The following is a 17272-nucleotide window of genomic DNA, read 5'->3' as shown; positions in this document are numbered from 1 at the left end:
CAGGGCACTTGTCACTCTACCACAAAGCCAGAATGGGCACTGGAGAGGTGGCTCAGTGGTTGAAGCACTGGCTGCTTTCCCACAGGACCCTGATTTGATTCCCAGCATCTAAGTGGTGGCTCACAACAGTCTGCACCTCCAGGCCCGGGGACTCAGTGTCCTCCTCTTGCTTCCGAGGGCACTGCATGCAGATGGCATTCTGGTACACGCAGGCCAAACATCTACACACACAAAACACGGAAAGCCTAACAACTGACGGGGACGCTTCTGAGGACAACTCAGCAGCATGCATGACATGACACCAAGTATGCCCGCCTTCCGCCCAGCGACAGCTGGGTAGAAATATGGGAGTAGGTAGATACCTTAAAGAACTTCCTTTATGGGAAATACTTACATACAGGTTTTCAAAACATAGTTTGAATATTCACTAAAAACTCTAACTTATTCAGAAGTGGTGGATGCTTCAGTAGGTGAGACACTAACACTGCATGGCACGGCACCACACAACATTGAGGAGGGAAACTCAGTCACCCAGGGGTGTCATTAGGTTAAGAACAGGACACACAGAAGTGTACGAAACTGGCCTAGGAAGAGGCGAGCACCTAGAAGTTGAAGGGTATTTTCAGTAGGTTTTGTTTTTTATCATGTATATATGTATATGTACACATACACACTCTCTCTCTCTCTCTCTGTTTAAATTAAATTTTAACTGATTTTTTTTTAAAGAGAGGTCCTCATCATGTAGCCCTAGTTGGCCTGAAACTCACTAAGTAGACCAGGCTGGCCTGAAGCTTGGAATGCCACCTGCCTCTGCCTTCCAAGTGCTGCTAGTAAAGATGTCCACCACTTCTGAATAAAATAGGGTTTTAACATGAGATACTTGAACTATGTTTTGAAGACCTCTACTCGAGTGTTTACCATAAAGGAAGTTCTCGATCATGTCTGCGTTGCTCCCAGACTGCTATGCAATGGCCGTGACAGCGGGACACCGAGCATCGTAGTGGAGGAGCACCACTTAGCACGCACGTGCAGTGCTGTGCACACCTAACCTGCAGCACACTTTCGTCCCCCTCAAGCTCTATGTGCACGCTGAGCAGATGTGCTGAGCGGAGGAGACCTCTGGTTTCTTTGGGACGTCAGGTGTGCCAATGTGTCTTGCAGGGCAGACCCGTGAAGGAGTGGACACAGGTTAGAGCATGCTCTGCTAAGGCAAGCACATGGAAGGACCGTGATGAAGGACTCTGTTAACGACACGCACGCATGTAGTGGGCAACCTTACATGTAGGTGCTGAGCTCCACTTGGTGACACCAGAGAGAAACTCACCAAAGACCTTTTTCTAAGTTTCCTACAGCTTCCTCTCCCTTCCTTGGACCGACTGGCAGAGATGTCAGCTGATACAGACTCACGTGACGTTTTGCTGAGGACAGGGTATGTGGAGGAGTGCTGGATGACACACTTGCATAACTAGCCTTGTGACACGTCATTGGTCTGCAGTATTTAGCTTCACTGACTTCTTGTTGTTGAGAGGCACTGTGGAGAGCGTCTCCTGGCTGCCCTGCTGGTCCTGGTCCCTCCTGCTGACTTGTGCCGGTTGGCAGAGGCCTGGCTGTGTCTGCTGAGTCGAGCCACCACTGCTGATTCGGATTTCTCTCCTGATGCTACTGAACTGGACTGATGGTATATTGGTGAAGTGTTTGTGAGCAGATGGAGCTGCCGCTACTGACTTCTGTGAACTGAACTGCTGATTTCCTGACAATGCAGATTTAGAGTTGCTCCAAAGAACAATTTCTAAACAGGTCCATTTCTTCCACATCCTAACAACCTTTTGTTTCCACGACCTCATGGGTGGTGAGCTAGAAGGGAGGTTAAAGCATTTAAGAACCCTTACTAAGCCAGGTGGTGGTGGTGCACGCCTTTAATCCCAGCACTTGGGAGGCAGAGGTAGAAGCAAGCGGATTTCTGAGTTCAAGGCCAGCCTGGTCACTACAGAATGAGTTCCAGGACAGTCAGGGCTACACAGAGAAACCCTGTCTCCAAAAACAAAAACAAAAACAAAACAAAACAAATTTTAAAAAATTTAAAACTGTTGATGAAAGGACTCCACTCCAGCAACAGGAAGGCTAGAAGACAGCACTAGCTGTGGCTTCCACACCTTTCCCTCCTGCCTTCGGTTTCCCCACTGGTGGGATGGTCTGTGTGCCAATCAAGTATGCAGGACAGGAAGTGCTCAGAGCATTCCAAAGCTACAGGCCAGCTGGAGACCAAGCAACAAGCATGAGGCTAGGCTGCGTGTCTGAGATCAGCAAGCATACAGGGAAGAGCCTAACCGTCGGACAGGCGCGCTGCTGCTGCTACTGCAGCAGCGTTAAGATGCTGAGGCTGAACCCAGGGCCTCATGTATGGCAAGCAAGTACAGTACTGAGCCACACCTCCAATCTCAACTTAGTTAATAACCATTTGTGGTGTCTACTGTCATTAAACCACAGAACAGAGTATAAAGTTCTACTCAATTTTTAAAATTCCTACATTTACTCTTTTAGCTCTGAATTCCCATTGTTAAGTATTAGGTAGATACAAAGGTCCTTAACAGCTCCTGTAGTTCTGCCCCTCTGTACCAAATGACACGACACTGCCCGCGGATCTGCAAGGACTGGGAGCAGTGGACAGGCAGGAGGCTATGCAAGAGGTATGGACATTTCTATCAGCTAGCAATGTCACGTGTTCCATCACGCCCCTAAGAGTTTGTAAACCCATCGCTGCTCCCACGCATGCAGGATCTGTCCAGGCCATCAGGAGCTGTGCGCGGTGTGGGTGAGTGGCAGGTGTTGGCAGGTGCCGACTTCCCGCTTCTGCCCACACAGGTCACACACATCACCTCTGCATCCTTGTCACTATGCTTTTTAGACTCAGCCGAGGACACAGGAAAAGTAGGCTGAGGACATTTACTATTTAAACTAAACACACCATTTGCTTAAGATGGTCTGGCCAGTCTCATAGTACCTGGCACTGATGCCTGGCTCAATGGTTCCAGGATGAATTAAACACCAGTTTTAATGGGTGTTATGTTCCAATGCCTACTATTGCACAGGGTTATTGGCTAGATTCTTCCCCTACAGGCAGGAGGGAGTGCACAACCGTGTATAAGGAGCAGGCTGTGTGAATATACATACACCCTGTGTCTAGACGGCAGGTGAGTGATCATGTGAGGTGTGCGAGCTTGCAGGAGGGAGGAGCTGCAGCCACTGCACTGGGTGAGGCTTCTCTGAGACAGGGAGGAGGGGGACTGAGGTACTCACCATCCTCGTAAGCTGCCACTGCCAGCGAGCTGTTGATCCTCACAAAGGAGACATATGGCTGCATTCCAGGATCCTCCTCCTCAGACTCAGACTCCAGGAAGGGGGCCACATAGTCCCAGGTGCGGGTGTCCCACACCCTCACATCCCCTGACGTGTATCTGGAAGAGAAGACGACTCTTGGTTCCAAGAGAAATCTGGAGGCATACATGGTAGCATGTGGGCTGGCTGGGAGGCGCTTTTCCTAAGGTGGTTTGAATGGCTAATGAGGAAGTTGTCCACTGGACTACAGAAGGCTGTGGACACAGCCCACACTGCTACAACACATGGTACCACTTTTATCCCTGTGCTTGGGAGGCAGAAGCAAGCAGATCCCTGTGAGTTCGAATCCAGCCTGGTCTACACAGTTGTTCCAGGATAGCCAGAGTGCCATCATGAGATTGTCTCAAAGGAAAAAAACCAGGAAGGGAAGGAAGAATGAGCAGCCTCCTCGCCCCGCTACTTCCTTCCCCCTTCACACCCCAGGACTCACAGACAGAGCCACAGATGCAGCTGGGACAGAGCGCCAAGGAGCTCTTCACACCTCCCCCAGGAGCACAGCTCACTCCTCAGGCCCCTAAGGACATCGAATCTGCTCAAGTGACTTCTCAGCCGTGGCCTGTGGCTTTGACCACTTCCTGGATGTTCTTCTTAAGGCCCTCAGGATGATGGGATAGTCAAATGAAGCTGTGCCTTGCCTGTCGCTAAGAGTCCACATTCCTACTGCTGAACCCCTCAGGTAAGGAGGGTGAGGTTGAGGAGAAGGAGCTGTAGGAGCCTCTTCAGGAGTGCAGAGCATCAGGGTTTCTAAGGAACAGTGTTCCTGAGGCCCTAACGACACTCCCTCAGAATCTCACTGCAGAGATAAACCTCTGAAACCTAGGACATGATCATGCCTGACGTGGCTACAGAAGGCCATTGTCAGGGGAGACCCCTTGTCTGTGTGGCTCTGTGCGCAGGCATGCTGGGTGAGGGGCACCTGCACATCAGCCAGAGGACAAACTGCTGGGTTGATTCTCTTCCACTGTTGTGCAGGTTCCAAGATGGACTCAGGACACCAGGCCTTCAATTAAGTACTTTTTCCTCTCTCTACCAAATTAACCTCCCAGGAGAGATTTGGGGGTTTTGATGGTTGGTTTGTTCCGCTGGTTTGATTTGGTTTTTCAAGACAGGCTTTCTCTGTGTAGCTCTGGTTTTCCTGGAACTCCACCTGTAGATCAGGCTGGCCTCGAACTCAGCGATCTACCTGCCTATACCGGGATTAAAGGTGTGTGCCACCATTGCTTGTAAAGATTTTTTAATGAGACAACTGTGAGTGCCCTGACTCAGGGTCATTTTCTTTATAACACACTGCAGCACGCCCTCCCAAACATGAATCTATAATAAATGTGTAGGTTATTATGTAGCCTACAGGCCATCCTGAGGGTGAGCTCACTCTGCAGGACAGAGCCCAGACAACTGTCAAGAGAGGCAGGCAGTGGAGGCCTCCCCACACTCGATTGCCACTCTCATGATCACTAACCCTCCCAACTGTCCTTAAGTGTGCAATGCATAACTAAAGCTGCACACAGATGTGGCCCGGACTGATCCCAGCCACAGGGTCCAGGCTCTTCAAGAGGTGCTCTGGGTGACCACACTGATGGGGAGCCCCACATGGAGCTGCTCCCCACAGCTGCACCACAGCGCCAGTTCGGCACCCTCAACCTGACCCAAGCAGTTCACTGGATGCATGGCTTGTTTGCGCTACAGAGACAGCAGAGGGCTAGCATAGGAGTCTAGACTGTGAGTGTATTCTCCAGGTTCAGGTCCACATGAAGGGAGGGAAGTACCCATGGCTCAGGAAAACAAGGTGAAGAGAAACTGTCCTCGACTGTGAGCTGTCCTTGCTGCAGACAGCCCTGGTTAGACAGTTTGAGCACATCCGTGCTCTCTAGGCTGTGTTCTATGATGACCCGCTGGGGATACAGTGGGAGAAGCAGGGTGTGGAAGGTAGGCTCTGGGGGACCAGGGCTCCAGCTCACTGTCTTCCCCAGAGGGTTCCAAGGTAAACCAGCAACAATCACCACGAGGAAAACATGTTTCACCTTTGAGCTGCACGGGAAAGTGCTGTGCAAGACAACTGCTGCTATGTTCTCATCTGAGGGATAAGCAGAGGAGAAGGGCGGGGACTCACAGGGCAGGGGAGAAGGGCGGGGACTCACAGGGCACAGCTAAGTCATCGCACTTAAACTGCCCCTGCACACCAAGGCATGCACGCTTCTCCTGAGCACTGGCTCGCAGACAGACACCTGCCTTGTCAGTGCTGCTGCCAGTCCCATCATAGGACAAGCCAGGTCCCCCAACACTGACTCACAATCCTACTCATTCCACAAACCATCCGAGGCTCTCTGCCCATCCTGCCTGCAGACTGCAGACGGCCTCCCTTGCTGACTTAGGGCTACGTGCTGTCACCACTGACCATCTGTGCAGGTCCATCCTCACCGGGCCTGAATCTCTGTACCTCATACAAAACCAATGCTATAAAGTAGTAGTATCTGGAGAGAGTAGGTCACTAGCAGCCCCTCACAGGGGCAACAACTGCCCTCTCAATCAGCCCCCACTACTAATGGGGAGTGAAGTACCCAGAACACAGACGATCTCCTCAGACTTTAGCATCTCCTTCCAAAACACACTGAACTGTAGCTCTGGGAGACATCAGGCAAACCCAGTTATTTGCATAAACATGGAATTTTGCAGTCAGCCACTTGAATTAACTCTGTTCTTCAAAGCTAAAGAAGCGTGAGAATCAGGCATGTTTGTCCTGATGGGGGCAGATTTCAAATCTGAGCAGGAGCTGTAAGGCCCACAGGCAGGCTCTGAGAGCTAAGGGAGGGAACTCTGTGCAGCTGAACCATGCTGCAGACAGGCATTTCCACCAGTGGACAGCACTGCTCAGCAGAGGCCCTGCACGAACTCTTACGTGGTCTAAGTGTGCTTACTCACACTGGCCAGGCAGAGCTAAGGAAGAGGCAGGGATGGCGGGGGAAAGGCTCCGGATGTCTCCATCACTGTCTAATGACAATTACGTTCAACCAATTAAGACACAACTATGACAGCAGCACTGTCAGGAAGCCTCTGGACCTCAGCACTGCTGGCTGTTATCATAGTGTGCACAGTACAACTACAGCTACATCAGCTGCTGTAGGAGCACAGAATAATTCAGTGGCCTCTTCACAGAGAGACAGGATGGACCCAGCTGCACACAGGTCGGTCAGGGACATGAAGAATCCAGTGCTTTCCCAGTCATGCTACACCTGGCAAAATGGAGGCCAGAGGTGGCTGCTGACTCTTTATTAAGAGTGCACTAGCTCCCAAACCAAGGTCCTCAGTACCAGGGCAACTGCCAATTTAACATGATCACAATTCAAGAGCTTTCTCTAATGTGTGCTTTTGCAAGAAGATTTATTCAAAGCAAGAGGCCACAAGAAAAGGGGCAGTAGAGGACCCAGTCCCACCTGACATAGCCTGTCACTCCCCTCCCACATGACACCCAGAAGCAGAGGGGGCATCTGTTCCCCAGGGCTAGCTCTTAGTCACTCAAAACAAATGTGCTCGAGGTTCTTCCAAGCCACCTGGGGAGTGGCAGAGGGTTTACTGAAGACTGCTGAGGGCTCCAACTGGATCAGATCTCCCTCCGTTTGCTGCCAACAAGCCACTCCTCACCCTGAAACTACGACTTTCAACACACACTGCTCACAGGAACCAGTTCCAGTTAAGTGAAACATAAGGAATTCATGATTTGCAGTGTGCTCAGCTGGGCAGGACACGGTCCCCCACATCTCCTCAGACTCTCCCCATGAGTCCCACCACCCTGCTCCATGGGCAGTCAGATACCAGCAACCAAAGCCCCAGAAGAGGGAACCTGACCACAGGGCTGGCTGACCCAAGACCACCTTCCACAGTCATATTTCATATCCTTTCCAAAGATCAGTGGAACTGGGTTGGAGAGATGGTTCATCCGTTAAGAGCACTGACTGCTCTTCTAGAGGTCCTGAGTTCAATTCCCAGCAACCACATGGTGGCTCACAACCATCTGTATCCAATGCCATCTTCTGGCATGCAGGTGCACATGCAGACAGAGCACTCATTCATTCATACATACATACGTACATACATACATCTTAAATAAAAAACAATGGAATTTCTCCCTCCACAGGCCCCGTTTGTGCTGCTCCCAAGTGAAGCTCCAACTCCACTGTGCTGGGCCTCAGCAGCACACAGTTCACGGCTCTGAGCACTTGGATCTCTGTGCCTAGGACTCGGCTGGTGTGCTCCCTCCAACCAGAAAGACAGACGAATGCTACAAATGCTACAACGGATCACTAACAACCAGTGTTGCCTAGAGTGCAGAGGAACCCCCTCCCCAACTGAGCACTCCTCAGTGCTCTTGGGAGGAACCTGGCCTGGTACTGGGCCTGTCTGGGGTGCTCGCCATGGTGTGCTGGTCCCTGCCTCCCATCCCACTGCCCAGCATCTCCCACACTGTCCCACAGTCACCAGCGGCCACAGCTGCCGTGCTGCCCGTGACTGAGTGGGGTCTGCTGGCTTCATCCTGGAGGGGAAGCGGCCAAAAGCTGCAGAGGGGCAGCTCCACACAGAGGATATTCACGCCCTCGGCACACAGAGGCTCCAAGAACTCTTTGCTTGCTCTGTGCTTCTGTCCTGATCAATAAAATCCAGAGTATTTACTGTTTTCTACAGAACATGACTGCTGTATTGCACAATTAACAAAATGAACTCGGCCCCACAGTGCAGCCACTCTGTGGAAATGCACTAGAGCAAACATCGAGGGGAGCGTAAGACGTAGCAATTGAAAAATAATGAACATCTTAATGGCCCTTGTGTGGTACATGCACTGCACACTTACAACTGCTTTCCATACATCTTGGTTAATGACAATCAATAGAGTCAGAGTCGATGATGATTATGCAGAGTTATTGGAGCTGTGGCCCTTCCCATAATCCCCTGGAGAAGCAGCGATGGATAAATGCAGCCATGAGTTCATCAGTATTTATTAAGGCCGTTCTGGAGTGCCTTCATTAAAGATGTAATAAATGCAAAGTTCTCCTCCAGTCACGTAGCAGCAGGTTACCTCAGACTTACTTACTAGAAAAGCACGCATGCCTCACGGCAGAAAATAAATAAATTTCAAAGTATTTTTAAAAAGCTGTCCCTAGTGGGTCGTGACGGAGCCCCTTATGGGAAGCAGCCCAGAGCCATAAGCAGCAGCACAAAATCCATACGAGGCGAGGCTGAAAGGAGAACTGCGGGAGAAGGTTTGCTGAGAGGGAGAAAGCTGGAATGCACGTCCTTGCTAAGTGTAAGGACCAGTGACAAGGACACCACAGAACCTTACCACCAGTGTGCACTTAACAAAACCTGCTGTCCCAGGGGCCGTGTTGGAAACCAGCAGAGCATTGCCACACCTGAGACCTTCTGTGCCTCAGCAGAAAAGATTTTAAAATTTAGGGCAAATGCACATTGCTTCAAAACACAGCCTCTATTGATTCTGGCACACAGTCGATGCAAAGGTAGATTTTTAGTCACCGAGAAAGTGGAGGAAAGATACGTGTTATTAAGTTCCGTTAACTTACCTTGGACCCTGTGTATAAACGTGCACATCTCAGTGTCTTTCACTGTAAACACCGTTGCCTGAGACAGATGAAACCAAGCAGCAATTCAGACCTCAAAGCTTCGGAAACGCAAGCTCCAGGTCCATGAGCAAACACTCAGACCCCAAATTCTGTGGACGAAGGACACAACAAACCTGCCCCAGCCTGCAGCAGGACGCAGCCAGAAAGCAGCAGGATTCCTTACAGATCTGTTCTAGTGATCTTAACTCCAAAGCAGTGGTTCTCAACCTGTGAGTCATGACTCTGGGTGTGTGTGCATGTGTGTGTGTGACACAACAGACATCCTGAGTATCAAATATTTATTCACATTATGATTCGTAGCAAAATTACAGTTATGAAGTAGCAACGAGAGGAACTGTATTAAGGGGTAGGCAGCAGTTAGGAGGGCTGAGGCCCGCCGATCTAAGGGATGAGATGGAACAGGGCAGCTGAGCACTTTAGGTAAAGGGAGAGTTAACTCCTGCACACTGACTGATACTGATGCAGTGCTCCTCCCGCCCCAACTGCAGAGGAGAAACATGGACACACAACTGCGGCTTCCTCCAGGAAAGGCAGGTGACCATGGAAACCAGGAAGAAACACCTGGGTAGACGGAAACATCCCTCAGCATATCCAGGGGCTCAAGAGTCTGAAACACCTGGAAGATGCGGTGCTCTAGTGTGAGCAGAAATTGAGCCCGCTGCTGGAAGCGGGATGCTTCAGACACGTGATACTGAGTGGGGGAGCCCACTGCACACCACCACACACTCCTGGGCATGGATAAAAGCTTTTGGTGAGCTAATAGCTTAATGGCGGCAGACTGGCATGAGGCCTCAAAGGAGCCTAGGCTTGGCTCCCCAGACCTCCAGCTCTACCTGGGAGGCTCTTCACTAGGTGGCTCTCCCACACGACTTCAGCAAACTCTACTTGGCCCCACACCCTGGCCTTGTGTTGTGACCTTTCTGAGCCCATGATGTCATCTGTTTGCAAGCCTTAACTTGCACAGGGCACCGGGGAGGAGGATGGCCCAAGGTCCTCAGAGCAGGGTGCTCACAGCTCTTCACTCTGTCGCCTCTCCTCAATGAGAACATAGATGTTCCTGATGTGCTTTGTCTGTGTACCGGGGACTGGCCTAGCCCCTTGTGTTTCCTAGGCAAGCATACTTATCCTGAGCTATACCTTCAATTCCAACATATATAAACCATAATATAATTCCATCACATAATTATAAAGTCAACACCCTAAAATTTTAAGAGTTGTCACCTACAAAAGTCAAAATTAAAAGAGAGAGTGAGAGAGCAAGAGAGAGAGAGAGAGAGCATGCAGATAGAGAGTGCTGCCCCCCAGCACCACAGACTGAAGTGTGGCCCCAGAAGACAGGCTGCTTCCCCCACCCCCACACACGGCAAGGACAGAGCACAGAGAATGCAGGTGGACACTGAGCCTAGGACAGAAAGGGGCTGCATTTGGGGGGTACCAAGAAAACCATTCCTTCCTAAGAAGTGGGAGCCGCTGCCCTGATGATGAGCCTCTGGCCCTCCCATTTTCTGGAATGCCATTGTGATTGAGTGGCCTAGAGAGACTCGACAGGATGGGCCAAGGCCCCAGGGAGAGCGAGGAGGGTTAGTGGCTCAGACAGACTTCTCTTGAGACTCTGGGACTCTCTCCGAGTGTCTCCTGGGTGCTAGGCTCGAGCAAGTTCTGTGGGGACAAAGATGTCTAACACATGACCCATGCCATCTCAAGAAGGGTGCAGTCAACAGGGTTGAAAGGCCTGGCCAGCAGACACCCTGAGGGCAGCCATGTTTCTGGCAGTACCGTGGAATAGGGAGCTGTGTGCAGGAACACGCTTTTAAGGGATGGTTTGGGGACTTAAAGTTACACTGAAACTACACTGGGCTATGAAAGAATTTTCAAAGTTTCTGAGTCTGGAAGATAACAAATTCCTCTAAGGGATGGAATATCCCACAGAAGGGATTCACAGCAGTGGTGATGCTATTTATAGAGAACATGAAGTTTCTCAAGCAGCCTCTGCTTTCTAAGGTTAAAGATGAACTGTGCCACCAAAACAAGAACAGAAAAGCCTGCAGACCCACCCATGAGATAATCTTCAATCTTCACAGTAATACAATCGCGCCACAGGACAGCCCAGTCAGCAGCACCCCCCCCCCACACACACACACACAACTGTGCTCCTAAGAGGCTGTGTAGCCTAGTCACGTCATAGCCTTCTAACCTGTGCATGTTCACTCAGTGATGGCGTCCTCCAACCCACTTCTCAGAGCATCTAGAAAACAGGAAGTGACTTATTTATTGTCTTCTGTTGGGTGAACAAAGGGGAAAATGAGAAACTATTTGAGGAGAAACTAAATGTAAATCTAATAATGTAAATGTAAAAATAATGTAAAATGTAAATCTAAAAGTAAATCTAATAAAGTAATGAAAAGACACATGGGGGAACCACACTGAAAAGAGGTGCTTCTTAGTCAAGGGAACTTGGGAGCTCTTGCAGGGAGGCAGAGTTAACCGGCCCATCAACACTTGGGCTGGGGATGTTGGGTGTGGTGGCACAGGTCTTTAGTCCCATCATTCAGGAGGCAGAGACAGGAGGATCTCTGAGTTTGAGGCCAGCCAAAAGAGCTCTAGGACAGCCAGGGCTACACAGGTAAACACTGTGTTAAAAAAACAAACAAAATGAAAAATGGGTCCTGGGTTGTTTGTAGGTGTTGAAGATGCTCTGGCATCAGTATCAGTTGTATAGTCTTGCAAATTACTAAAATTCACTGAGCTTGATTCTTTGAAAGAGTGAATGTCACGGTACATTTACTAGATCTCAGTTTTCAAACAGATGTGGCCAGTAACTCAACAGACTGTGGGCAAAGACGAGACACATAACTTGAGTTAGCCACAGACTGCACAGAGGTCTGGTAAAGGAGGCAGGAAATGGAACATACTACACATGGGCTTAGCTTAGCCAGGAAGCCCACGAGCAGGCAGTGACTTCACAGCCACTCCCACTTTACATGAAACGAGGAGTCAGGAAGAACCAGGACTGGGCCAGCCCTTGAGACGCCAGCCTGGGCCTATCCAGCCTGAGCCAAAAGGCAGTGCACAGAGAATGCTAACTGGGAGAGGCAAGCCCACGCCCTGACCCTACGGGGCTTCTCTCATAGTCTGGAGGGAATGTGGAACCCAGCCTTCTGGTCAGACAAAGAGAAACAGGCAGAACAAGGAAACCGGCATGAGGAAGAGCAAGGAGCGGCAGCCCTGTCTCTTTAAGAGGCTCCTAGGAGATGCTGGGCTGCAGAAAGCCCGGAGAATACAGCATTGATTGGGAATGAGGTAACCACAAACACCACTGTCTCAAATGAAAAGGGATTCAAGAGCTGACCTAGAAAACAAGCATCGTAACCGCCAGATGAAATTTTAATGATAAACACAAGATGTTCTGCATACAAGCAAGATGGCAGGGCCTCGGACTAAGCCATCAACAGGAGCTTCTCTCAGAGAAAGGAGCCAAGGAGCCTCTCTGACCCACAGCTCAAGTTTCACACAATCGATCCCAGAACACTGGCATCGCTGGGCCTTTTGGTGGCTTATCTAGTGCTGAGCAGATCTCCAGGGAGAAGAGGAGGGGGAGGGGCAGCTGCCTTCAGAGCTGCTGGCCTGTGTCCCCTCTTGGGGCTCCATGCTCAAAGATGCTCCTAACTGGACTTGGGGAAAAAGTATCGCACGTCCGTAATCTCAGCATCACAGCCTCAGGCACCATCTTATAAGTTTAGGCAGAGACCTGAAGTGGGAATAAAGTAACCCTGCATGGTTAGCACTGGTCCTCAAACATGAAATAAGGCACTCTGGTACAAGTCACGATGAAGCTGCAGATCTGACAGCATCCTGACAGACAGACAGACAGACAGCATGGGGATAAAAGAGCTGAGGCCAGTGAACAGAAGCTAAAGAAAGCTGGCCCTCCTGGCCAGACTCTTAAAACGGAAGGGCTGGCAAGCCTGCTCAGCAGGTAAGGGCATCTGCCACCAAACCCGACACCCCAAGTGGAGTCCCTGAGGTCCACAGTGCCTAGAGAAACAAACCCTGCTAGTTGTGCTCTGATCTACATACATGTGTTGTGGTCCTTGAGCACCCATACATACACACAAAATCCAAACAAGAAGCAAGCAAACAATTTTTAATGGAAGGGCCTGCCATAAAATATTTCAGAAATCTATTTGGAATTTCAAGTCAAAGGTGATATAACTTTCTTTTTTATATGTCATTCATTTGGGGGTGCCACGTCACACACAGAGGTCAGAGAACAACTGGCAGAAATCGGTTCTCCTTTCCCCAACACAAGTGTGGGACCCAGGGTCAACCTTGGGGCTGGCCAGCTTTGGAGGCAGCACTCTGACCCTCTGAGCCATCTTGCCGGCCTTCGCACGGTGCTCACTGCGCAATGCTAAGGAGACAAGTTAAAGAAAAGGCTAGTGACAACTAGCCGTGTCAGACAAGCTTGGCCCTGATTTCTGGTTTCCTCAAGGCAGCAGGCTGCAGGCAGCTCCCACCAAGCCCATCAACTGGACTCCCTTTCTGGCACACAGCCTGTGCAGTATCTGTATACAGCTGGCACACAGTAAACATATATACAGGTTACATCTTGAGACATTAGCTCAGGAGATCACCTAACCCTAAAATAAAGTTGATCTCATCTCACTGCACAATAAAGAAGTGCACATCTCTGTAGTAACAGCCAGGAAGAGTTCCTGATGGTGGGTCTGGAACAGCAGCCGAGGGAACTCACAGGAGCTCATGTTAAACTTCTCACTCAGGAGACACACAAATGCCCGGCTGCAGGTGAGGGTAAGAAGAGCTTGTGGCCACAGCCTTACTGGGAGTGAAGACTTCGAACTGGGGAGCGAAGCAGGGTCTGTGTGTGCCAATATTCACTGTCCCCGCTTGATCTCTGACCTGCTCCACACAGCTCCTGCTGTGCAGCTGAAGCTGAGGTGCTCAGGCAGTAGGCAGGGGGGTGGGGAAGATGAGGACTGAGTGACGCGAAGGGACACGGCTTTGCTTACCCTGCGATGACAACACCATCGTGAGAACGCACGTCACATAAAACAGCATCTGGAACATGCTCCAGCTCGCTCACGGCACCTTTGCGATTCTGTGTGAGGAAAAGGGGGTGTGGTTTGTACTATTCTTGGGGCAGCTCCCCAGTCATGTGCTCTGCTCTCACCTACATGCCGTAGCCATCTTCTATGGTGTGGGCCACATCCCAGTCACTGGACCTTCAGAAGGACAAAACGGGTAGCCTGCCCAGGTTAGCCTTAGACCAGAGGCAGTGCAGTTAGTGTGGAGCAGGGAATGTGAGATGCTGGCCTGTCTGTCCCCAGAACGTCACTGGGTAGAAAGACGTGTGTGCACACAGGTAAGGCCTGTGGGTAAGTCCACATGGCGGGGCCTGAAGTGATGTGTCACACTCGAATCAGCTCAGCCTGCAGGAGGGCACTTCATGGACAGTAGGAGGGTTCCCCGATCAAAAGAAAAGTGTCGCAGCAGAGGGCCAGGGAAGGGCAGGGATAGCAGTCTGAGTCAGTACCAGCCTCCTCAAGGATGGGCTGACCATTAACTTGGGTGGTAGGTGGGCTGTTGAGAGAGGTGGAGTGGCAGGCTCCAGCTGTGTGCCCTTGGGTGACTTCTGCGTTATTCCTTGTAATCACTGAAATGGATTTTATATTGCTCCAAAAGCGCTGTTTGAACTCACCGAGAAGCTGGCTCCCCACTGTAGACCCAAGCAAGGCGCGGCCTCCCTTGGCAGAGAGAGTAAGCTTAAGCTGGGTGTGGTAGTGTACAAACTTAATCTCAGCACTTGGGAGGCAGAGGCAGGTCTGAGGCCAGCTTGGTCTGCATTACAAGTTCTAGAACAGCCAGGGCTGCAGGATAGACCGTGTCTCACAAAAATAAGAACAAAGCCCTTACCCTTGAGCACTAAGGAGTTACTGACTGCGTGAAGGTGAGTGACCTCCACAAGGCCACACAGCTCATCTCCTGTGGCATAAAACCGTGCAAGAGAGAAGCTGGAAGCTTGCCCTGGGTCAGCTCTGCCGGGAAGCTCAGCTCTCCACCAGGAGCCCCAGCTGACGGCCTCGGCTGCCCGGCCGTCCGTCGCTGCTGGACATTTCAGGCAGTAGCTACTGCTGCCGCTGTCTGCTCCACCCACTGCGCTGCTGCAGTACTTCTGCTCGGTGCTGTGAGCATCCGGCTTGCTGCTGGCTTGCTGCCTGCTGATTCTCTCTACCCACCTTTACTTTTACTACTCCATTCAACATCAAAAGTATAGGTATCATATACTACTCCCCAGGCTGTTCAGCTCAACTGTCATCAATTCTGAAAACATATCAATTATTTTTAAAATAAAGCGAGGGGACTCGGAAGGGACATTAAGGATCTCTGTGTAGGGAATAGAACACGGTAAGCCAGGTGAGCTCCAAAGGAGCACGCACAGCAGACGTGTTCAAGGACACTACCCCATTCACCTGGCACTTCTGCTAGCCTGGAACAAGGATTAACACTAAGGTGCATACGTACCACATCTGGTTGGCAGCCATGGTGATTGACACACTATTAGGAAAGAGATGATGGCACCTAACCCATAACAGTCATTAGGCAGCTAAGCCCTTGGAATTGGACAAGAGAATTTACACAATGACCCTAACTTAGTCTTTAGACCAAGTCTACAGCTCAGGGGCAGAAGACATCAGGGGAGTCTGGCGGAGCTGAGCTGAAGGAGGGAGGACCTTGGCCACCTGGGAGAAGGGACCAGAAGAGCTCTGGAGAGGAAGGTACTGAAAGAAAGCAGAGGGCCTGAGATGAAGGCTGCACTCCAGGGCGTCCCTGAGCGGTCACGGAGCTGCCTTCCCACCTGGGCTCCAAGCCACACTGTTCCTGTCACTCACGGCACGGCAGACTTAGAACGCCAAGGGCAGCACCCACCAGAAAGAACAGCATCATGGCAAGCTTACCCTCCTGTCGACTCACTTCCAGCTCAGCTCTGGACTGCAGGTCCAGGCAGACATGCACTCAGTCCTTTCCCAGGAGGAGGTCCTCAGAGATCTAGGGTCCTCTCTGGGGTTCCTGGGCACTGACCGGAGTCACCAAGCCAACCACCTGCCCAACCCCTCCTGAAATGGACCTCAGTCAGGTTAGGATCACTGTACCCGACTTGGCTAGAGCCCTGAGCACAGGCAAGCTACACGGGGGACATCAGGCCATCCCTAGGGTCACCTCCCACGGCCTCGGGCCTAGGAACCATGCTACCGGGAGGTACCCGATCAGAATGAAGGCACACAGAAGTGTCACACCTGGCATGATGCCCTTGGCATGTGCTGAGTGGGGAAGGGTCTTTTTTAAACTGCAGTTTAGTGAAAGGTCACTTAAATGTCACCCAAGCTGTCCTCATTGGTACCAGGTCTGGCAGTGGGCCCGGGGTTCCAGAAACCCCTATCGCACTGCTGCCCACTGACCAGATCACCTGACAGACAACTGCATACCACACACAGCTGATGGGTTTGCACCGGCTGGACAGACAGGGGTAGCATCACATCATCTGTAAACTATTACAGGATGACAGAGCTACTGCTCCCCCTCAGTCAGACATCTCCGATTTCTAAGCCAGGGACAAGTTCATTCTCCTGGCTCCCTCCTCTCTAGACAGAAAGGAAGGGAAGCCAGCTCTAAGCTCTCTTCCCTCTACCTTCCCTTCAGGCTCCTGGCTCCTCTAAGCAGCTTTCTTCCACAGATTCCTCTGTCCATCCATCAGAGGGCCTAGTTGGGTGCACAGGCTCCAAATGAGCCTATTTCCTTCTATGGCTACAGACATCATGGGCCCGCTAGATCTGACTTAGTTGGTAGTGTCTTAATGGGCTAAGGAAGACTGGCTTGGCCAACTCTCCAGTGATGACTAGTTCTTAACTAGGAGCAATGTTTGCCACCAAGGGACACCTGGCAATGCCTGGAGACCTCTTGCAGTGCCACAATAGGGGCAGAGTGCTACTGACATCTAGCAGAGATCCTAGATCTTGCAGCCTGCAGAGTCAGTGACCGGTTTCACACCACCAGCTGCAGCTGCTCAGTCCAACCACACAGCTTGCTCGCTGATGTTATAGATCCAGTGCACTGGTCACTAATCAGGTTACAAGGTGACTAGGGACAGACATGCACTCACACAATGTTACTCCCAGTCATAAGTCTTTCTTGTTTCAAAGTCTATTGACACAGAGCCTTAAGTAGGA

The 17272-nt window shown here is 50.9% G+C and overlaps 1 protein-coding gene across 1 annotated transcript in view; it reads right to left on the bottom strand.

Moving 5' to 3' along the window:
• Fbxw8 (F-box and WD repeat domain containing 8) overlaps positions 1-17272 on the bottom strand; it is a 92253-nt gene that overhangs the window by 48029 nt on the left and 26952 nt on the right. Inside the window, exons 4-5 of the mRNA XM_052167690.1 lie at positions 14057-14145; positions 3298-3455 (exon numbers count right to left, since the gene is read on the bottom strand). Coding sequence (XP_052023650.1) covers positions 3298-3455; positions 14057-14145 — 247 coding nt within the window. The remainder of the gene's footprint in view (positions 1-3297; positions 3456-14056; positions 14146-17272) is intronic.

This window comes from Apodemus sylvaticus, chromosome 22 (assembly GCF_947179515.1).
Source record: "Apodemus sylvaticus chromosome 22, mApoSyl1.1, whole genome shotgun sequence".
NCBI classification, from domain to species: Eukaryota; Metazoa; Chordata; class Mammalia; order Rodentia; family Muridae; genus Apodemus; species Apodemus sylvaticus.
Note: the sequence above shows the minus strand (reverse complement) of the source record. Positions and strands in the feature narration are given on the sequence as shown.